At 40.1% G+C, this 23,466-nt stretch overlaps 1 protein-coding gene and 2 long non-coding RNA genes across 4 annotated transcripts in view; 1 reads left to right on the top strand and 2 right to left on the bottom strand.

Moving 5' to 3' along the window:
* The window catches only part of LOC138953069 (protein sidekick-like), an 11,506-nt gene extending 11,492 nt beyond the window's left edge, over positions 1–14 (bottom strand). The window contains exon 1 of the mRNA XM_070324847.1: positions 5–14. Within this exon, the coding sequence (XP_070180948.1) occupies positions 5–14 (10 nt within the window). The remainder of the gene's footprint in view (positions 1–4) is intronic.
* Positions 15–465: 451 nt separating this feature from the next.
* LOC138959041 (uncharacterized) lies at positions 466–7,203 on the top strand. Its single transcript, XR_011453582.1, has 4 exons — positions 466–1,247; positions 2,105–2,206; positions 2,968–3,120; positions 4,093–7,203. It is a non-coding gene; the product is annotated as an uncharacterized lncRNA (long non-coding RNA).
* A 4,206-nt stretch (positions 7,204–11,409) lies between these two features.
* LOC138959040 (uncharacterized) lies at positions 11,410–22,871 on the bottom strand. Of its 2 annotated transcripts, none has more exons than XR_011453581.1 (5): positions 22,313–22,871; positions 20,449–20,517; positions 19,047–19,141; positions 16,623–16,793; positions 11,410–12,661 (listed from the first exon to the last, which is right to left on the bottom strand). It is a non-coding gene; the product is annotated as an uncharacterized lncRNA (long non-coding RNA). The 2 variants fall into 2 exon arrangements; XR_011453580.1 differs by having other exon boundaries at positions 22,209–22,871.
* Between the last annotated feature and the right edge of the window lie 595 nt (positions 22,872–23,466).

Genomic DNA, 23,466 nt, shown 5'->3' on the forward strand with positions numbered 1-23,466 from the left:
TCACTGTCGCTCATAGATCACAGAGTAAATATTTGATTGATTGATATGCAACTTACATAGCACACATATCCACACACTAGGTATATGCTCAAGGCGCTTGGATGATGTTCTAGTCCTCCCTCGTGGTGGCTGTCTCACCCTGTGGTGAGACCAGTGACTCGGCTGCCGCTGGCGCTTAGTAGTATTAGTAGTACTGATGTAACACCACAGGGATAGGTGTATGCTGGGTGTGTTCATGTTTCTATAGGCCACTTTAATGCTGACAGATCTTTATTTTGCGTGCTCAGTCTTTTTGCATACGTCACTACGTGTGTACACTACACACACTGAACCTCGGTTTAAGGTCTCATCCGACAGTATGTGCATGTATTTTATAATTTTAAGAAGTCAAAAAGATAATTCATAATTTACAAGATTGTACAACATCAGTTCAGGTTGCATGACACTGACAGGAAGATTAGGCAAAAAAAAAAAGTCTGTTCCTGATCACCCGACGAACCCTAGCTTGGACTCAGAGGTTTGGGGTCGGGGGTGGGATGGCAAGCATAACATTGATAGATGACTATAGTTTTGCAGTGGTTTGCTGTCTTGTACTATGAGTGTTAACAGCAATTGTTTATAATTTGTTACTCAACTTACAGTAAGGACAATTAGCTTTTCTCAGCAACTGCTAACAATTGTGACTTGCAACAGCGCTTCCTTAAACATTGGGACACTTCTTTTGTTGTTGTTGAACATTTAATGGCTATAGTGTAGAAACTAGAAATGCTGAGATACATTGATGTAGTCATGAACAACAGCAACAACAAAAACAAGAACATGTTTTGAATTCTGATAGCTAGTGAAACTGACAGCTTGATTAGAATTATGTAGTTTTTGCAATTGCTGACTGAGTTGCATCCTTTGGTTTTACCTTGCATTGATTATCACCTTTGCTGACAATTGACTCATTGAGTGCAGTATTGAGTAACGTATAGTTATTTTATTTCAAGTTAACTTCTGCATGATGTTAATCCTACTCAAACTTAGTCAAAGTAAGGTATCATTATTTGTGAATAATGTGAAGTTGAAGATACAAATTAATGAGAAAGTTTGTGTATTTTTCTGTACACTCTTGCTATTTACTGTTTCAGTGCTGAACCATTTGCTTGAATTCTTGATCAGATGATGACAGAGTGACACCTGGTGGTACCCAATAAAACTGCCTTTGCTGCTATAACTACAAGCAATTTCTACAATTCAGAACAGTAAGTGCATGAGGTTCCATTTTAAGCTGTCAAGAGTAAATCTCAGGAATAGATTAGAAGATTTAGTTATCATGTTATGTCACACGTCTTGCTTTCTTGACTTTTCTCACACTCTCTTGTCAGACTCAGAGAGTGCATGATTGTACATTTTTTTAACAGGAATTTTTAATGTTCCTAATTGGAAAACAAATGTGTCATAATGTTAGTGTTTAGGATAACTATATGGCAGAGAGAATCATGGAAATGATTGGGTGATGGCGGTGTGTCGCTGGTGTGCAAGAGGGTGGGTGGGTGTGGAGAGAGTAGTGATGGTAGTCAACTACTAACTAAAAGATTACTGATTGCATACATTTAGTGTTTATTGATTTGGAGGGTGGGGGAGGAAGGCAAGCAGTATTATTACATGTGTATGGGTATACTAGTTGTGCGTGTTCCAAATGGGGGTGGAGGTTGGCATGGCAAGCAATAGCTCAGTCGGTATAGTGGCCTTGAATCCAGTTGTGGGGATTTATTTCTCAGAATTAACGTTGTGCAGACTCTGCTTGGTTTCTGAATAGCTTATTAAGCCTGTGACTGTGTGCATACATAAAGATCTCAAGTTCACAGTTTCAGGGCTTGGAATTAATGGAAACATCAACACACATGTAGGAAAAACTCAAAAAAAGGAGGGGGGGGGGGGGGGGTGAGTTTGGTCCCACGGTAGTGTTTGAATGAAAGCAATCTTACTTTTTAAGAGGGTAATCTTGCAGGACTATGATTCTTACATTGGTAGTTGACTAGTGTAGTTGTGGTTTTGTACTAGTGAGGAATGTCATCTATGTCATGTGATTTCTTGCTTCTTCTTTTTGTGTGTGCAGCTAAAGATGTTGGACCTTGCCTACAGCCTAGTTTTGCATCTCCAACACCGTGGCTTTACTCTGAGACACCACAGAAAACACAGCCTTTTCTGCTGCTGAAAGGTAAACATTAGGTTAAATTTGTGTTTGTTTTGATTTGTATGTTTTCCTTTTGTAGTCTATGGCAGGAGATTTGTGCAGGTGTACAAATGGTAGAGGTGTCAGAGGAAATGTCCACTTGTTACTTGTCTAGAGCTATATCAGTACATATATGTATCACAAATACGCATCAAATGTACTGATAGAGACCACATGGACAATTTCAAGCACTTTTCTGCCAGGGGTAAGGTCAGCTATGTAAGAATCATGTCTTACTCTGTTCATGCAAAAATAAGGTTCTGCATTTGAATGAGTTTGAATCAGGCACCTGTGTTTTTGCTCTTGTTTGTGCCCTCTTGTGAACTGTTAACTTATGAACAACCACCCCAGCAAGCAACTCTTTACTGTTCTGAGCACAACAGAAGGCCAGGGCGCATGGTCTGGGCATATGGATGGTAAACACATCTCATGCACAAGTACAGGCCTGAAAGTGGCGAGTATTTTCAATTACTCGCCATGGCGAGTAAAAATCATGTAAATGGTGAGTAGAAATGTTAATCTACTCGCCACATGCGAGTAAAGTTGATAAAACAAATGGTTGTTTTGACGAGTAAAGTTTCTGTAAATTATGAGAAGTACATGTACTAGCAGTGCTTCATTTTGTGGACTTTCAGTGCTGAAGTATGATTGTGTGGATTGATCATTTTGTATTCTGTTATTCAGATTGCCACTTGCTTTCTTTTACATATATTTACAAGTTGGTGGCTGATTTGTGTGTGTTGCAGAACACAGGTCCATGAATAAAAGAACCCAGCTGGTATTCTTCATTCATGGAAAATGAAAGGAAATTTATCAGCCAGGATTCGCCACTCACTCTGCTAAGGGGGAACCCCGGTCAGCCCTACAGTGGATGAACAGCTTGGTCCTTGGAGGGAAAGGTAACTACTGCAGCACTTTAGAAGGGGTCTATGTCGACCAACTGTGGGTGTATTCCCTGTATGTTAATTTCCTGTACATATACAGGGAATATACTTCCGTTAGACGCCATGGAGTCACTTCAAGCTTACGAGAGTGAAAGTGAAAGTGATTCAATGGACGAGAGTACCAGCGAGGAAAACATAATACCAGGCTGTTGGGGGTGGGGGTGCAGATGTTTCTTTAACTAAATCCGTTTTGATAAACGGTCGAAGCATGTTTTGCTTGACTGGATGCCGCACGCGAATTCAGGATTTTAAATAGATTCTCCTATCTAACCGCAGTCACGCGCTTGGCGCAAGATTGTACGATATTATACTTCTCTACAGAAAATCCAACTGTATTCCCGGTACACAGGGAAAACACCTATGGCTATGGGGAATACACCTTCTTTTGGTCGACATAGACCCCTTCAACCTTACAATATGTGAATGTGTAGAATATTATGCTTTTGCTTAAAGCTTGTTACATTTGACTAAGACAGAAATGTTAATCATTCCCTTGGTGCAAATCATAAAAAGAACAATAGTGATCTGATGTACTGTAGATCAATCAAGGAAAAGGTGTGTATGACCTAGAAGTAGAAGAAACTGGTTTTGAAAGTGCTGAGGATGGATGGAACATTGATGCAATATCATTTACTACATTGAACCTGGGTTTCAAACTGAAGTGCTTTTTTATGCTTCTTGTTGTTATATGATATGGTCTCGATTGACTCCTGTGTTCAAGAGACTGTAAACAACCATAAACAATCTTGTGTTGTTGTTATGTGGTGGTGGTTTTGCTGTTGTCTAGCATCTACCCGTAATTGACTTTATCAAATGCACCAGAAACGAGCATGAGTTTGTCAGATTAGTGAACTGTTTGAAAAACTTTAATGTATTTGTGGTTGACAGGTTGTTATTATTTCTATATTGTGTTCTTCTTTTTCTCAGGTGGGCTGTCTTCTGAAACATATGAATCGGGAGCGTCACATCTTTCTTCCTGAGACATCCCCTCTTGAAAATGGTGTGGCGTTTAGCTGAATGGAAACGTGGCAGTGTCCTGTTTTTCATAGCTTCGATGCGCGAAGTTGGGGATTTCAGCAGAGAATTTATTGATTGATTAATTAATTAGTTATTTAAGCTCACCTCACTCCTTAGTGTTATTTAGGGGGATGGGGGGGTGGTGTTGGCCTGGATCTTGTTAGTGAACTTTCTTTCTGGCAACTCGCATCAGAAATTCCAGGTTTGCTTTCAAGGCAATAGACGGTTTTTGAAAATAATTCTGTTAGGATTATCAGCAGTCCGGAGGTGTAAAAATCCCTGTACTGCAGTCAGGTTTTTCAAAACATCTCGAGCACGCTCTACGCCTCTGACGGGCTCTATCCCACAATGGGACAAACGACCAACTTGGATGTGTATGCCATGCGCACAATATGATACCCCTTGCCTTTAAAAATCAGCGGTCACGAGTTCATCAGAGTTCAGAATTTGTTGTGTAAAAGATAGCTGCTGTCAGCGAGCCATTCGTGGCTCAGGTGATTATATTTAATACAAATTTAAAAAAAGGTTTCTTATGTAACGCACGCCGCACAGCATACACATCACAGTCAGTCGCTTGTCCTGATCGCAGGATAGCGTGAAACATGCTCCGGGAGACTGCCAATAATCCTTACATAGTTATTTAAAGAAATTGTGTATTGGTACAGCATGTTATGTATGTACTAAGATAGCTATTTGTAAATATTTGGTAGATATTTATGGTGGTGTCTCGAATTGCTCCCTCCCAATTTGCCCCATCCCATATGGTCCCCAATTATTCTTGCATTTTGCTGTGAGTAACATAACGTGTGCAAAGGCATTTGTTTGAAGCGCATTTCCAAAAAGACCCCCCCGCGGGTTAGGGGGAAGAATTTGCCCGATGCTCCCCAGCATGTCGTAAGAGGCGACTAACGGATTCTGTTTCTCCTTTTACCCTTGTTAAGTGTTTCTTATATAGTCAATGTTTGTAAAGATTTTAGTCAAGCAGTATGTAAGAAATGTTAAGTCCTTTGTACTGGAAACTTGCATTCTCCCAGTAAGGTAGTATATTGTACTACGTTGCAAGCCCCTGGAGCAATTTTGTTATTAGTGCTTTTGTGAACAAGAAACAATTAACAAGTGGCTCTATCCCATCTCCCCCCCTTTCCCTGTTGCGATATAACCTTCGTTAAACACCAATTAAAGAAAGAATTTCCAAAAAGCATAGTTACCATTTGTTTTTTTAAATCTGAATCCGTGACTGTTGTTCTTGAATACTCTTTCGTTTAGGTTTCCAAAAATGCTGATTTAAAGGGGAAGGATAGTTGAAACTGTAACCGTTTACATTTTGCTCCCAGATTTGCAGTTGTTGTTTTTACTAGGAGTTTGGACGGGCTCGGTGTTCTTGTGGATAAGACATCGGCCTCCTATTCAGAAGGTCATGAGTCAAAATCGCGGCCGCCTGGTAGGTTAAAGGTGGAGAATTTTCTGATCTCCAAGGTCATTGCTTATGTGCAGACCTGCTAGTGCCTTATCCTCCTTCGTGTGTACACGCAAGCACAAGACCAAGTGCGCACAAAAAAGATCCTGTAACCCATGTCAGAGTTTGGTGGGTTATAGAAACACAAAAATACCCTGCATGCTTCCCCCGAAAGCGGCGTATGGCTGCCTGAATGGTGGGGTAAAAACGGTCATACACGTAAAAATCCACTCGTGCAAATTTGTGAGTGAACGTGGGAGTTTCAGCCCATGAGCGAAGAAGAAGAAGAACTATGAGTTTTACTCTTTTAAAAAAATGATTTTCAAATTCGAAGATTGCCACAACAGTAGTCTATCTCATCCGACTTGAACCCTTCAGACTCCCTGTACATGTACTTGCAGTTTAAACTCATATTTTGTCTGAGAATAGTTTTCAAATGCAAAGTCCTTCAGAAAAACTGCGAGATAAAAATCTGGAGTGCTAATATCGTGTTGGTGTACCTACCACTCAGTGGCCGAGTGGTAACGCACTTGCGCTTGGAAGCGAGAGGTTGCGAGTTCGACCCTGGGTCAGGGCGTTAGCAATTTTCTGCCCCCTTTCCTAACCTAGGTGGTGGGTTCAAGTCTTTCGGATGAGACGAAAAACCGAGGTCCCTTCGTGTACACTACATTGGGGTGTGCACGTTAAAGATCCCACGATTGACAAAAGGGTCTTTCCTGGCAAAATTGTATAGGCATAGATAAATTTTCATAAAAATGTCCACCAAAATACCCGTGTGACTTGGAATAATAGGCCGTGAAAAGCAGGATATGCGCCGAAATGGCTGCGATCTGCTGGCCGATGTGAATGCGTGATGTATTGTGTAAAACAATATTCCATCTCACACGGCGTAAATAAATCCCTGTGCCTTGAATATGTGCGCGATATAAATTGCATAAAATAAAATTAAAATAAAATCCCTGAGCTTAGAACTGTACCCACAGAATACGCGCAATATAAGCCTCATATTGATTGGTATGTAAGAAATGTTAAAGTCCTTTGTACTGGAAACTTGCATTCTCCCAGTAAGGTAGTATATTGTACTACGTTGCAAGCCCCTGGAGCAATTTTTGATTAGTGCTTTTGTGAACAAGAAACAATTAACAAGTGGCTCTATCCCATCCCCCATCCCCCCCCCCCCCCCCCCCCCCCCCCCCCCCCCCCTCTTTCCCCGTCGCGATATAACCTTGAACGGTTAAAAACGACGTTAAACACCCAATATAGAAAGAAAGAATAATCTAGCCGGTTGAACAGCATTTGGTTGGAAAATGAAAGTCTTCACAAAGCTATCTTCTTCTATTTGTGTGGGTTAATAAATAGGATTTAACATAACAATGTGGTACTGGTATGGGTTTTGTAAAGTGATTACTCAACTTCTGTGAATTGTACCTTCGTGGTGATCATGCTACACACTGGGTAATTCAAGCACAGAAAATAATATTTCTTAATAATTTGGCCTTATAAATGTACTCCGTGACTATTTGTATATGGTGAAAAAGAGAAGATATAAAATTTGTGAAATAGGACTTCGTATTTGGTTTTGTCATAATGAATTTGTTGTTTCTGTGTGTGTGTGTGTGTGTGTGTGTGTGTGTGTGTGTGTGTGTGTGAGCATGCATGCGTGCTTATGTGTGAGTGCACAATTGTGTGTGTGTATTAATCCAGCAGAAACAGCTTCTCTTCCATACATTTGAATCATTTATATTGATACCACATGGAGACTATTCTGAACACACAAGCGTGGTTTTCTCTCTACAGTGCTTTTCCTAAAGTTAAATATTGAATTTTTGAATTTAAAAGTTTTTGGCACACCACTTTAAGATAATGCTCAAGGAAAATAAATAGTCTTCTTTTTTCATTAACGCTTTTTCTCACAGTGATGTGTCAATATCTCAGACGCAAATCCAGAGTCATGCACCGTTTTATGCTTGGGAAGCGCACTATACTCACTTTGGTCAAGGTCACTGTTAGAAACATGCATACCAATCAATCAATTAAGCGAAAATGAATGATAAGATTCGATTATGTTCTTCTTTTTGTGCACAGGCGGTTATACAAACGTGCATAGTGTCAAAAGAAATCACACACACACACACACACACTGAAAGTATGAAGAAGCCCCTCCAACTTTTGGTTGAGTTTGACTGCATTACCTTGAGGAGACTGACGACACTTCACAATGGAAAAAAAAATAACTTTTACATTTCAGTGATTTGTTTTAAGTACAAAAGTACAAGTGAAAGTAGAAATAAATTAACGTGACACTATCCCGTAATCACATATCAGGGTCAACTATAATCAGTCCATTGGTTTACAAAACTTTATTCAATTTGTTATCATGACAGAAACAATGCATTGTTTTTTTTAAGATAACTCAAGCATAAATGCTTATTTTAAGTCATCCTGGTATGTACATAACAAAGTTTAGCATGATGGCGGACTAGATACATTTACTCATTTCAGACAACGAAAACAAACAGACAAACCTGATGCGCAAGCAATCAAAAAAGGGAGGGGGTGGTAGTACAGAACTTGGTGGGGGTAAAAACAAGAAACAAAAAGAAATGGGGTACGAGAGAACAGAATTCAGCATAAGGGGAAAAAAAAGGACGACGAAGACTTGGAGCGCCAGAAATGTTGGAAGAGTGGGTCACGTCACAATAATATTAAATGCACAGAAGACACACACGCAAAGTTAATACATTTTGTGATCGGCGAAAATGGCACTAAATTACATAACGATTGGGCCATAATCGATAAGTCGAAACAAGGACACAAAACACGAGAGAAATTACGAAGAACAATTGGTCAGGCAGCATTTGTCTCATGACAGTGTCAAATGAACATTATGAATAAAATGTAGAGGCTCATGTACGGAACATGCCTGTTTGTCTTAACTTGATAAATTCTTGTACAGTTATGAATATGGTCTGATTGACATTCCGGGAATATTGCGGGATGCCTTTCAATAATATTTCAATAAACTTATAATCAGTTATCAATTGACGAATAATCGTACATCTCTACACAAGGGTCAATGCAACAAATAGTGCTCAGCAGTCTCCCTTGGGTAACCGCACTCACATTTGGGGCAATCCTTGACGGGTGCCGCTGACATAAATCAAAATTCAAATCACTCATACCAATACGCAGTCTGCAATTATGGACTTTTTCAAATCAGTCTATCTCCAAAATAATAATGACATGGTACTTTAAAATCCAACGTTGATTGCAGTAAAGTAATTGACTGACAATTAAGGTTGTATGTGGGGTGCCTAAAATTTGAACTTTTCTTATTCCCGAATATTTTTTGTGGGCGCAGAAGCACGGGGCAAATGGTATTGTTTTTTTCTGGAGGGGGATCAGACAATATAAAACCAATTAGAGGCCGAGTTGCCTGACAGAAAGGCCAATTCTAGCCCCAGTCCATGCCGGTTACATGTACTATGCACACATTTGAGATCGATACCCAACCTTACTGAGCATCAGTTCTTTGCGTTATTTTAATTTTCTTGTTTTTCTTTAAAATAAAAAAGGGAATGGTTTTATTGATGTCATTTTATTATGTCATTATCTAGTCAGCATAAATGACTTTTATGGATACAGGAGAAAGTGTTAAAATGTGAAGATTTCAAGTGTGGTTTGTGGTCATCTGCTTGACCACTTAAAATGTTGTTTCATTTGATGATACGTTTTGTTTGGTGTTCCCGCTTGAATGTGACAGTAAGTTGTACAATGTTACTGTGTGTGTGTGTGTGTGTGTGTGTGTGTGTGTGTGTGTGTGTGTGTGTGTGTGTGTGTGTGTGTGACGGTGTGCGTGCGTGAGTGTGTTTGTGTGTGTTGGTGTACATGTGTGTGTGTGTTTGGTAACCGGCTTTGTACAGCGGGACCACCTTATTTTGTCATGTATTTTTATTCATTCTGGAGCTTTATTAAATAAACTGCCCATTTCAATCACAACTCTGGTCTGGTCTTATTGTCAGTGTTGCATAAATGATTGTATGTGAGCTTGTGAACATACAAAGAAAAAAGAAAGAAACATTCTGTGTCGAAATATCTTGACTAAAAATCAGGCGGAAGACTACACCTGTTGCATTTCCTATTATGCTCAGGCAATTATAACTGAGGGCGGAAGCGACAATGATTCGTTTTCCCCCCAGATAACATTAATTTGTAGAGACGGAAAAGGAACACGCACATTCTGGAACTGATTTGTGTAAATAACTGAGAGGGTGTTTTGTCTGTTTTGTGAAACGGTCCTCACACATTTGCAAAGTTCCACAGTTAGGCAGCTGAATTAAAGCATTACATAATGCATAGTGTAAACTCTAGGCCTACTTCAAGGTCTTATTACTTCAAGATGCATACACGTGCTGTTGTATCTGTTAGTGCTTGCCGGACACCAGTGCTGATTAAAATGGCTTAGATTGTTACTAATTTGAAACTACAGTATGTCCTTTTACGTGTTGTGACAATTTTGTTGGTACCGATGATTTATAAAAAGACTTTTATCACAGGTTTATTTCGTATCAAACATTTATACTTACTTTCAAGTTCGAGTATACCTTTACTTCCACGAGGAGAGTCTCTCTGTGTGCGCGCGCGCGCGCGTGAGTGTTTGTGTGTGTGCGTGCGTGCGCGCTTAAAGATTCTTGATTTTGGAACATAAGCAGTTTATCTGTCAGGAAGTTGTGTGTGTTTTCATGGCTGCGTGTTCTTTTCCCTCTCATTCTTCCTCTCGGCAGTCCGGCTTCAGAGTCATTTTGTTCCTCCAGGCTCAAAGCAGAAAGCAGCAATGTTTTAAAACATTCAAAAACAAGGATTGTATGTGAGTGTGAGTCATAATTTTCTTTTAAGAACCGAATCATAGCACCACAAGGTTCAAATATGTGCACAAAGCAAAAATAGTGCAAAGCAAAAATTAGGAAAGCAGCATATGGCCATGACTGGAGACACTGCTTTTTGGATCGATCATTCTGCAGACGTCACACTCTGGAGAAAATAAAGCATGACAGAACTCAGTACTGATGTTCTCTGTAAACCATGATTTACATCTTTTACCTTATTCCATACGACATTGTGAGTTTTGCCGTTGTTTCCCTGAATAAGTCTCGTACTTAGGCACTGTTTGTTTTTCTTCAGTTAATATTCAGAATTTTGCCATGTTTGTTTTGTTGTTGTTGTTGTGCTTGTTTCTTCTTCTTCTTCGTCGTTCGCTCAGACAGCAACTCCGGAGGCCCTGATGAAGGCTGCTGTACGCCGGAGGCTCTCCATGGGTCCATAGAGTTTGTCCCTCATCGGTGTGTCAGCAGGCCAGGTCTCTGCTCGCAAGTTTTGGTGTGTTGGACAGTCCTGCAGGAAGTGTTCCACTGTCATTGGAGATGTGCCACAGGGGGTTGTGCTTGTTTAATTTAGGTTTGTTGTTGTTTGTTTAAAACACTCAAACATACGCACACATCACACGCACACTTTTACTTTTTAAGTTATAATAAGTATTGCATTCAGCCACTGTTTTTTTCTCCTCAGTTGATATTCTGATTTTTGCCAGTTTTTGTGTAATTTGTTTTTGTTGTGCTTGTTTGATTTAGGTTTGGTGTTGTTTGTCGTTGTTGTTTGTTTAACACACACTCAAACACACACACACACACACTAACCAGACACACACACCACCACCACCACCACCACCACCACCACCACCACCACCACCACCACAAGAATAGGTTTACACTCACTTTTTCCTCCACGTTTTAATTTTGGCAATATCATTAACCCAGGATTGCAAAGCAGGGATCATTTGTCAATTTCATAACAACGTACATACAATTTCAGCTGGTTACTGCAATAAAATGTGCATCATCACAGGTTTCTGCTGGAATGACAGTGTCTTATGTGTCAACACAAAATACACACACACAAAATGGGTGTGGTGCTGCACGCCCCATAATAGATCCTAACTTCACCCTCTAAACCTCCCTGCAGATGCATGTTCTGTGCACAAAAATAGCCTTTTAAAATATGCAGTATACAAAATAAAAATGCAGACGACATTTCTACATTTGATGGGGGAGTTGTCCTGTATTAGAATTATTTATCAAATAATTAAAGTTAACCAAAGTATATGTAATAAAACCAAGGAGTCCTCTGTTAAGTAGCTCAAAACAATGATCGCAGCCCAGGGTGCTAACACAGTTAGGGTATGTTGTTCAAGACTTGGAAGGTCAAGGTTTTAAAGTATGCTTCAGTAACGGAATCTTATAACAAAGCTAAAACATTTACCACTGAAGCAAAACCATCTCTGAACAATTCAAAATTGTCACACGTACTAGTTTTACATTTTAAGGATCTTGCCAAGTGCATATCTTTTTATTGTGAAAAATTTGTATTGCAAACAAAAGAAAACACAATGTATTGTGATCTGTAAATGTTCTTGATACTTAATACATTACAGGGAACCTTATAAATTGTTCAAGTGAAGTACTGTACAGCCTATTTAGCTTGTTCGTTTTCTCCCTTTAAGGTAATTTTGTCTCAACAATCATGTTATCTGCTACAAGTCTATAAACTGCTGTAAACCTTTGTAGATTCATGCCCTTCTGTGTGGGCACCTTCTTCTTCTTCCTCTTCAGTGTTCAGTGTTTGCATTTGGATGTGTGCTCTCTGGCCAAGTCTTGTTGCACAGGGGTGGCAAGGAAAGGCCACCCTCTCAGAACGTGTTGCAGAGTCTGTTCTTCCTACCCTAGCCACAGTCCGCTGTAGGTGCAAAACCTATCCTTTTGAGGTGTACCTTCAGACAGCAGTGTCCTGTGCGAAGGCGGAAGATGGCTCTCTGTTCTGTGTGAGTAAAATGGGGATATGGTCTTGAATGAGCTGGTATCTGTCTGTCTTTTTTTTTGTTGATATAGACATCAAAGAAGCTCCAGCACCAGCCAAGTGTTGACTGTTTTCTTTATGCGTAACCTAGTCCTGGCAGCAGCTGTTGTCCATCTGTAAACAAGCAAGATCATTATTATAATATATTGATGGTGTATATGTTTTACCAGAAAGACGAGTAAAATACCACTTAATTTTTGTTTTAGTAATGAGGCATACATGCAGTTGAACGATCATATCTTGTGATATCTGCCCTCTGAAAAAAACCTACTATTCAAAATGTACTTTTACATCTTGTTTTTTTAACTTAGGCTTTTGAAGATCCACATTTACCACCCAAAATGAGCCTGGCGATACTGGCATGCTTTAATTAAGATGACGTGTTACTCAGAAATAGTGCTTTTAGTTATGCGCTATAGAAATCTCCTTAATAAATAAATAAATACTGGTGGTGGTTCACTGCAAAGCATAACCTGATATGATTTCTTCATAGCACCTGACTGGAAATGAAGTTTCATACAATAAAAACTATACTGCGCCAGATTTACAGCAGTTCTGTTGAATTCACACAGTCAGAAAATTTCAAGGCTGTCCTCAACATTCTATGCTCACACACACACACACACGACTTGACTTCACTTAGGAAGGTTATGTGATGCTTAAATCATCTGTCTTGCCACTATTTCATCACAAGTAACCACTGTGTTTATTGCTGGTATGTGCCGGAGTGGAGGGATAGTCTTACCCCATGTAAAAAAAAAAAAAAAAAAAAAAAAAGCCTGGCAGGTGATCTGAGATGCCTTTAATAACACAAAGCTGCCTCTGTAAACAATTCTGCTTTTACACATGCTATCCCTTAACTTGGATTCATACCAAAAATCAAGCCTAGCTTCATAGGAAACAGAATGTTACTTCAGCATTTAGAATTATGATCTTATTCCATGTACACGCCTTGGCAAATCTGACTCGATCACTACAGCAAGAAGTCAGTGTGTTGATTGTTCATATGTGACCAAGTTGAGGGATGAGCTTATCCTATGTTAAAGCCTGGCCTGAACTGAGACGGTGAAGAGAAGTAGTGTGCCTTTAATGACACAATGCTTTCTTTGTAAGCAATAGATTCAACATCTCAGATCTGGTCAGGCCTATACAAATGCCATCCCTCAACTTTTGTCTGGAAAGGTATTTGCTTTGGTTGCCTAGGAAACTCCAAGTTAACTCATTCGCTGCGCGTCGGAACTGGAATTCCGACACCTGTGTTTAGCGTTGGCTGCGTGCCGGCACTTGAGTTCCGACGGATATCACGAATTTTTAACGGTGTAAACGGTCCTGCTGACCAAGGGAAACAACCCCTGCAATGAACTTCTATCTGTCTACAGTGGTACCATTCACTGTAAACAGTTCCTTCCCTTAAATTGTTGGGATTAATAAAAATTTTGTTGACGGTGTGCGACCCACGTGTTTTGACTTTTCCAAGATGGCGGATCGTTCTGCTGAGACGTAGTAACTTGAAAAGAGTGCTAGAACGTGTTATTCAGTACGGTTCTGATCTTGACCTCAGTGATGATGATAGTGGAGATGATATTTTAGATTCTGGTGACGATTTTGTGCCAATGGACGATCATTTGGGTGATGATTCGGGCAATGCAAGTGTCGATCATGACATTGTGTATGATGAACCCATGACGTAGAAAGTTTTTTTGTTTTGCTTCAAATTGGATATTTTGCGTGGATATGAAGACAACAAAAGGTATGTACTTTCAAATGTTTCATATATTTTCTAAAAGAGTAAGTTTCAAACTTTGCAAAAACATAAGGTATGTAAGGTTATCTTGTGTTGTTGATTTTTAATATTTTTTTCAAAATGGCTCTAAATCGCGCGTTGGCAGGGAACACAGGGGAAATTTAGCTGCGCAGCGAATGAGTTAAACTAGCAAAATTTAGAACAAGCAATCATAAGTTGCCAATACATCAGCACAGATTTTTTAATGTTCCTAGAAATGAAAGATTGTGTGACATGTGCGATAAAAATGAATTAGGTGATGAGTTTCATTATTTGTTCAGTTGTACCGACGAAAGTATAGTGTCTGAAAGAAGAAAATTAATTAGTCCTTATTACCGATCTCACCCAAATTGTTTAAAATATGAACAGCTAATGAATTGTAAATCTAAGATAAAACTAATGAAGCTAGCAAGATTTGTAGCCCATGTTATGATTTTAGTATGTTAGCGTTATATCTAGTTTCTTTATTGGTATGTATATATGTAATACATGCTTTTGTTTTGTGTTTTTACAAAAGATGCATGGCATAATGGTATTGCCAATTTACTTCAGCTGTATATTATCGTTGTCCGCTTAATGTATACATATTATCTGCCTGATTTCTTACCTGATTTTGTTAAACCTATTTTTCTTTTTGTTTGCATGTATGGAAGTGTATATTGCCAATTTAATTTGGTCGTATAGTATTGTTGTATTTGTCCGCTCAATTTGTATACATATATTAACTGTCTGATTTGTTACCTTTTTGAGTCACTTGAGAAAAAGTGACTCTATGTAATCGGTCAGTGTTAGTCTGTCCGGCCGGCCGGCCGGCCGGCCGTCCGTAGACACCACCTTAACGTTGGACTTTTCTCGGAAACTATCAAAGCGATCCGGCTCATATTTTGTTTAGTCGTGACCTCCAATGACCTCTACACTTTAACGATGGTTTCGTTGACCTTTGACCTTTTTCAAGGTCACAGGTCAGCGTCAAAGGAAAAATTAGACATTTTATATCTTTGACAAAGTTCATCGGATGTGATTGAAACTTTGTAGGATTATTCTTTACATCAAAGTATTTACATCTGTAGCCTTTTACGAACGTTATCAGAAAAACAAGGGAGATAACTAGCCTTTTCTGTTCGGCAACACACAACTTAACGTTGGGCTTTTCTCGGAAACTATAAAAGTGACCGGGCTCAAATTTTATGTGAACGTGACTCCCAGTGACCTCTACACTTTGACGTCTGCTTTGGTGACCTTTGACCTTTTTCAAGGTCACAGGTATGTCTTGAAGGAAAAAAATTGAAATATCATATCTCTGAAACTATTCATCGGATTTGATTCAAACTTTATAGGATTATTCTTTACATCAAATTATTTACATCTGTATTGTGTTGTGAATAGCAATTTCTTCCTGTCCATCTGATGCCTCATATAATATTCAGAACTGCGAAAGTGACTCGATCGAGCGTTTGCTCTTCTTGTTTTGTGTAAAGTGATCTCTTTGTTTCAAAGCCCTCTGGGCCCAAAACAATAAAATACTTGACTTGACTTGACTTGACTTGACTTGGTTCATACAAAAATCATGTGCCTGGCTAGAGAGTGGGGATTTGTTGTTCTCTTTTTCGAAATCCAAAATAAGCAAAATCAGGTCTTAAAAAGGAGCAAGTCTTAAAATGGGAGTGAATTTACAGATGTTATGAACAAGAAGTCTGCGTAAACAGGGTCATTGATAGGAAGGAGTCTTAGATTGGGGTGTCTTAAAAGGGGCAGGGGTGGGGTGGTGTGTGTGTGGGGGGGGGGGGGGGGAGTCCACAGTAATGACCATAAAATAATCAAAATAATACTATTAGTAATCTTATTCTCTACCAAATTTCTAGAGGTCAAGGCAATGATACAGATTTTTTACTTGTGTCACTGTTAGTGTCATTCTATGAATAACAGACCAATAGAAAGAGAGAGAAAGAGAGCTCTGTGTTTTTTTTTTTACCTGGGTTCATGCTCAGTTGCTTGAAAATTGACTTGTCAGAGGTTCTTCTTCAGCCTTACACCCACATGCAAGAGAACTTGTACCAGATAATGAAATAAGTGAACTTTGAAGTGATTTTTGTAACATTTATGTTTTGTTTCTGGTTTTTGTTGTGAAGTGTTTATGATTGTGTTCTATTCCGTCAATGGCGTCATTCTGGTAATGATGTTGTTATTGCTTTTGTAAAGCGCTTTGTGTGTTCGAAAGCGCTATAGAAATCACCATTATTATTATTATTATTATTATTCATAATTAAAGCCCAATCATGTGGTTTAACCTACCTAGTCTTGAAAAGCCTGTCCGAGGAAACAGAACAAGCACCCTTCCGCAGACCTTCCTAACTGGAGAGTCTTGGTTGTAACCGCACACTTTCTAAAGTAGTCCATAAGCAGTTCCATGTGCCTATGTTTTCACTGGAACCAGCTCCTTTGTGTACCTGTGATCTGGATGAGCTGCAACACATAAAACTTTCATATGAACACTATGTCATAAGTACACCAGTTAGCATACATCAAACACTGAGGAGCATCACAAGATATGTTCTAAGGAGGTAACAACTATTGTCACAAAGTGTTTATGATACAGCCACAGGCACATGGCACTGAGTGGTCAATTGGTGAGGGGGGTGGGGGGGGGGGGCAGAAGTTCTGCTCAGTCTTGTCTACTGATACAACACTTTGTGGTGGTGTAAGGCAGGGAATCACACCCCAACCACTGGCCCCACCCACCTGGTGTCGAGTGCCTGAGGATACATCAGTCCCAGTCATGGCTGGCCCCCGGTTTGACCACACAACTGCCATGTATGGGTACATTTACTTTACAGTACAGATTAGTTTTCAATAGCAATGACATCATGGACACACACCTGCCCAACACTGACACTGACAGCAAAATCAGCGACCAAACGTGATAAAGAGTAACTAATCGTCACAAACATCAAAATGCTTTGCATTAATTTTCTTGAAGAGGTCATTCTTAACCAGATAATCATTTATAGGCAATTGAAGATTATTATTCCACCTACAGGCTATCACTCCTATGGCTGTTACTTGTAACACATTTCATTTCTTAAAATATGTTTTGTAAAGTACATAGATTTCACTAAAAGGCACATTCCTTCTCATGAAAACAATTTGGCTCACCGTCTCAGATCTGGTAGGGCTTTAAAATGGGATAAGACATGATCTCCAGGGGTCGACACTAACTTATTTGGCCTGGGGCCACACTGGCCCCAGAGATGGAAATTGCTGGGGCGGAAAAAAAAATCTGGGGCCCACTCTCAGTATTCACGTGCGGCAATGCATTGTCTGTTTTTCTTCATCGTACTGAAGCCAGGGAAATTCTTTCAACCATTTGACATTGAAATTACGACAGCGCTTCGCGCTTTTGGCTGCATCGGTTTCCTTTTTTCGTTTCTCTCCACCCTGTTCTTCATCTTCATTGCCATGTCTTTTTACACCAGGGATGTGTCGCCACATTTTGCGTTTGGCATTTGAAGGCGATACTTATCTCTCACGCTAAAGAGCGCAATCTGGGAGTTATTTCCCTTACGACATTGTCCTTCGACGATTTGAATGTGTTTTTTTCTTGACTGCGGCATTGATCGTAACGCAAATTTCAGTGACGACTTTGACTGGCGATTTTTAGTGATTGGCTCTGCTGGCATTAGAATTTTCGGTTTGTCATTGTTGGAATTTATCCTGGGGCGGAGTAGGCCCCAAGCTTCGGCAATGTTTGGGGCGGAACACAAAACTCTGGGGCGTTCCGCCCCCCCGCCCCCGCTAGTGTCGAACCCTGATCTTTTAACTTGTTCACATACCCCAAAAAGTGCGATTGTGTTATGAATAAATGCTGTAAAAGCTACCTGTACTAGTTCATTAAAAAAACAAATCACAAAATGTCACTTCACCACAGCATGCAAACAGTGTGTTTATTTCTGGTATGTGTCTAAAGGCGGAGACAGAAGCACAACACAAAACCCTGTTTTCGACAAAAACACCATCTCAAAACGTCGGGGAAACACATGTTTTTAAAGAGGGGATGTCACATGCGAAACACACAGATGAAGCGGGGTGCGTGTTTTCACAGAAATATTGGTCAGTGTCAGCTTGACCCGTCCAGCTATCGCCCTGTGTTTGAGTTTGTAAACAACACGGCTGGCAGTGCCCACTGATACGGTCAGTGTCCACTGATACGGTCAGTGTCCACTGATACGGTCAGTGTCAACTTGACCCGTCCAGCTACCGCGCTGTGTTTGGGTTTGTAAACAACACGGCTGGCAGCGCCCACTGATATTATTGCCTCTCTTCAATCGTGACAGGATCCATAGACTCTAGTTAGGATTCATGGGTCCGATACTACCCTGAATCGGTACCACATCTGAGTCTGCCATTTTTTTCTATCTCCGTGGTGCCGGAAACCGAGTCACTTGAGTTGATCGTCCGCGTTCATTGGCTGACTACCAAAACGTGTTTTTAGATTTTAGAGCATGCTCTAAAACCCAAAACACGATGCAAAAACATGAAACAGTGTTTTCTGAAACGCGTTTTGGGGGATGTCACATGGGAAACACGCTGTTTTGTGTTTGTTTTGAAAGGAAACACTGTTTTGTGTTGTGAGTCTGACATGGCCTTAACACAGACACACACACACACACACCATACACACATACACCAAAGCAACACAAAAGCCGAAAACATGCCTACCATCTAAATGAGGATATCCAGTTCCAACTGTCTTCTGCCAATATAACACTGCCAGAGACACCATGGTGTAGAAAGTCAGTTTAAAGAGAGACTACCTGGAAGAAAAATATATATAATAATAATAAAACACCCAGTGCAATAGACATACTTTCTCGTTAAAGGCTTACTTTACTATGTAAAAACATTTTGCTTCACAATCACAGTCTCAGATCTTGTCAGGCTTTTACTTGGGATAAGATCATCCCTCTACTTGGACGCATACCAACATAGATTAGCTTGAATGTTTGTGAAAATATCCCATATTTTGAGTTAACTCACCACAGCAAGCAGTCACTGAATATAATATTTTATTTTTTGGTATGTGGCCAAGAGTGACCCACACTATAGTGACAAGGCAAGTGGGCCTTTAAATTGTAAACTGTTATATATGTGCATTTTGACTTCTTCATAAATTATAACCCTGATGCAGGCAGTCATCAGTAGTGGTTTAGTACCTAGAATGAGAAAAGAATGAACTTGCAAGAAAAAAACTGAGTCAAAATCAAAATACCCTTTAAATTACATTAGATTCCACGGGGCAGACAGGGTTTGAAGTTAGAAAGCTCTGAAAATAACTCTGCTATTTGAAATTGACTAATAGTATTAACTTAACTTATAACGTCATACATGATACATGATACAAACAAATGAACTAAGGCTTTTGAAGATCCATATCCAATCCTGCTACACAAAGGCACAAGCAGAGGTAGAAATTGCCAGGGTCATTTTCCATCCCCATGTAGCCTGGATTAATTACTGGCATGTTTTTTTTTAAAGAGGTGTGTCACTCAGAATGACTGGAGATGGTTCATTCAATGCAGAGCATAATATACCATTGATTTCTTCATGCCATCTGATTTGCCGGTGAATTCACAGGGCGAGAACAATTCAAGACTGGCCTCAACATTTTATGCTGACTGTAAATTGTAATTATATAATATATCCACCCTAGCTAACTGGTACACTAATCACTTGCTCTGGCGGACTTCTTTTTCCAACATCATAAATCTGTTATTTGTGACCCTCCACCACGAAATGAGTCGCATGTCACCTCGCGCGGTTCTGCGCTAGGCTTAATATAAGTCCGGGGAGTGCCTTGTAACAGTGTGAGGGTCACCTTAGTCACAGGCTTATAACTCAAACAGTTTTCGCTCTTTTCTAAAACGGTTTTCACCACTGGATAGAGCATAAAAAACTCTTTGGGAAAATGTAAAAATATGAAAATCATGCAAAGGTGACATGCGACTCATTTCGTGGTGGAGGGTCACATTTGTACTTTAGCCTTTTGTGGTAAAATATTCTCATTACCAGTTGCACTCACAATCTATTGCTAGTGTATTTTGGAAATGATCAAAAGCCTTACTTGTGTTCTATAACAGCACCATGTCACTGTTGCGGGAAGAATGAGGCAGGGCTTGGTAATAACTGAGACCTGCAAGTAAACAAAACATATTTAGAATCTCATCATGTGTTATTTTGTTATATCTATGTCATGAGGTCTTACATTGCAATAACAAACACACGCATAACTTAACTTAGCAAGGTGTTCTATGTGCTAAGAATAAGAGTAATTTTTTAATGAATTAACGCTGAAGAAGCTACTAGTTGCTTAAACAAATTCATAGCAAAATGTCACTTGATCACCACATCAAGCACACTGCATGTTCATTTCTGGTATGTATGCAAGTGGAGGGATGATCTTGTTCCATGTAAAATCCTAGCTCAGCTGATCTCTCTCAACTTGGATTCATACCACACATTAGGAGCCTGGCTGTTTCTGTTCAGTGGGCATTTCTCCATTTGTTTTATTTGAATGCATTTCTTAAAAAGAACACTTCCTCTGCACAGCAAGCAGTCAGGATGTTATATGAAGTCTTATATCGCGCGCGTATCTCCAGACTCGGACTCAAGGCGCAGGGATTTATTTATGCCGTGTAAGATGGAATTTTTTTTACACAATACATCACGCATTCACATCGACCAGCAGATCGCAGCCATTTCGGCGCATATCCTACTTTTTACGGCCTATTATTCCAAGTCACACGGGTATTTTGGGTGGTCATTTTTATCTTTGCCTTATACAATTTTGCCAGGAAAGACCCTTTTGTCAATCATGGGATCTTTAACGTGCACACCCCAATGTAGTGTACACGAAGGGACCTCGGTTTTTCTTCTCATCCGAAAGACTAGCACTTGAACCCACCACCTAGGTTAGGAAAGGGGGGAGAAAATTGCTAACGCCCTGACCCAGGGTCGAAATCGCAACCTCTCGCTTCTGAGCGCAAGTGCGTTACCACCCGACCACCCAGTCCTTTTTGTTCCAAATCAAACGTTGTTTTGCTCCAACCAAGACTGCAGATCTTGGCAAACATGTGGCATAAAAACTAGATTTGATGACCTTACCCGTACTCACCCTGAAAAGTGCCGATCTAGATTTTGCTATTTTAACAGAGGGGACAGAGGTTGTACCTCTCCTCATGCAGACACCGCATAACAAATATATATGTGTAACAAATCCAGTTGCAACACTGTAGTTTCATGGCTTAATTTCATTGACTGATTGAGTCAGCAGTAGTGAGTACTACATGTCATTATGATCATACCAGTATTAGTGAGTATTACAATTGGAGCAATCTGCAGAATTGTTACCAATACATCATCATAACAGGAATTCCTCAGTGCATGAGACATTGGTGTGTAGACATTTATATGTAGATCTTTAAAACATTCAATGAGTCATGGGACTAAAAACTGCTAAAGCCTTATGTGGCAACATCACAAACAAAATTAACCAACCCCAAATTATGTCAACCTCATGGCCCTTGTACTTGTAGTTCAAGTTGTACTGTTGTACTAGCCAACAGACATAACAAGGAACTTAGCTCAGTAGGTGTTGATTGCTCTGCGTCATTATCAATATCATGATGCTGAGAGTCGAAATGCAGTTCAAACACAGACAGAACAAAATGGAATCTTTGAGTTTGAAATTGAATGAAAAAAAAAAAGTAATTTGTAAATTGTATGGTCATGGTGTAGAAGTTTTGAACTTTAGCGTTGTAAATTCATTGCTCCGAATCAACTGCAATCTAACCCTCCGATTTATGTCCTAAGTCATTTACATACCTTTGGAATTTTAAGGAATGGGTATAACGTCCTTTCATCTAATGATCTAGTCTACTTTGGGATTTTGCCCAGTCGCCGTCACCGTCTCCCAGTCCTTGACCTACTTGGAGTCCTTGCTGGGTTGAATCGGCTGAGGAGCGAACCCATGACGACTCGCAACGCGTGGAACCAGAAGAGGAATCTAGGTTTATTTTGCGTGTTTTGGGCCTGCCGACCCTTCTTGTACTGTAGTCGATCCACAACCGGCACGAAGCTTCTTTTCGCAGGGCGAAACCGCCCCACTCGTGACTTCATCCGATGTCCGCCATGTTTCAAGTGACAAAAAAGTAGAAACGATCTAACAAATAACTTTCATTTCAAGCACAGTCAAAAAAAAAAATTAAAAAAGTACAAAAGAAGGGGTGGAGAAAATGGCATTATCTAGACAGATTCAACTCGGATAAACTAAGAGGGACTTATAACTACTGAAGATTGAGAGCACAGCGGACGTCCTGTAAATTCCCGATCCATTTTTTCCCCTTCCCATTTCGGTATACTGTTCTCTGCTTGTAACGCTACGCAACAGGATAAGAGATATCCTGAGGGTATAAGTGATACTCCCACATACGTTGCACAAGCATAATTTGACGTTACCTTATATACGGTCCAACCGGTGTGCAATGGGTGGAGGGAGAGAGAGAGAGAGAGAGAGAGAGAGTGTGTCATGGGGTTGGGTCGAAGATAACGTTTGTATCGTGATGAACAATCTCCTCACCCAGCCTAAACAAATTTGATTACAGTCAACCGGGGTCAAAGTTGTTATCTAATTCATATTACGAGGAGAAGGTTTAGTAGTGAACTGCAAACAAGTCTCCTCACCCAGCCGGCCTCACATAACGTTTGTATCGCGATGAACAGTCACCTCACCCAGCCTCACATGAAGTTTGTCTCCGCAAAACTGTTTCAAATCACACTGAGAGAGAGAGAGAGAGAGAGAGAGCGAGAGAGAGAGAGAGAGAGAGAGAGAGAGCGAGAGAGAGAGAGAGAGAGAGAGAGAGAGCGAGAGAGAGAGAGAGAGAGAGAGAGAGAGAGAGAGAGAGAGAGAGAGAGAGAGAGAGAGAGCGAGAGAGAGAGAGAGAGAGAGAGAGAGAGAGAGAGAGAAAAAGAGAGAGAGAGAGAGGGTCGTAGATACCGTCAGGGGTATTCGTGACTGCAACTGTATGATTGAGCATCCAGGGGTCATTACAGCTGAGACACCGAAACATTGGTCATTGACGGC

The sequence above is a fragment of the Littorina saxatilis genome, linkage group LG2 (assembly GCF_037325665.1).
Source record: "Littorina saxatilis isolate snail1 linkage group LG2, US_GU_Lsax_2.0, whole genome shotgun sequence".
In the NCBI taxonomy this organism is placed as follows: domain Eukaryota; kingdom Metazoa; phylum Mollusca; class Gastropoda; order Littorinimorpha; family Littorinidae; genus Littorina; species Littorina saxatilis.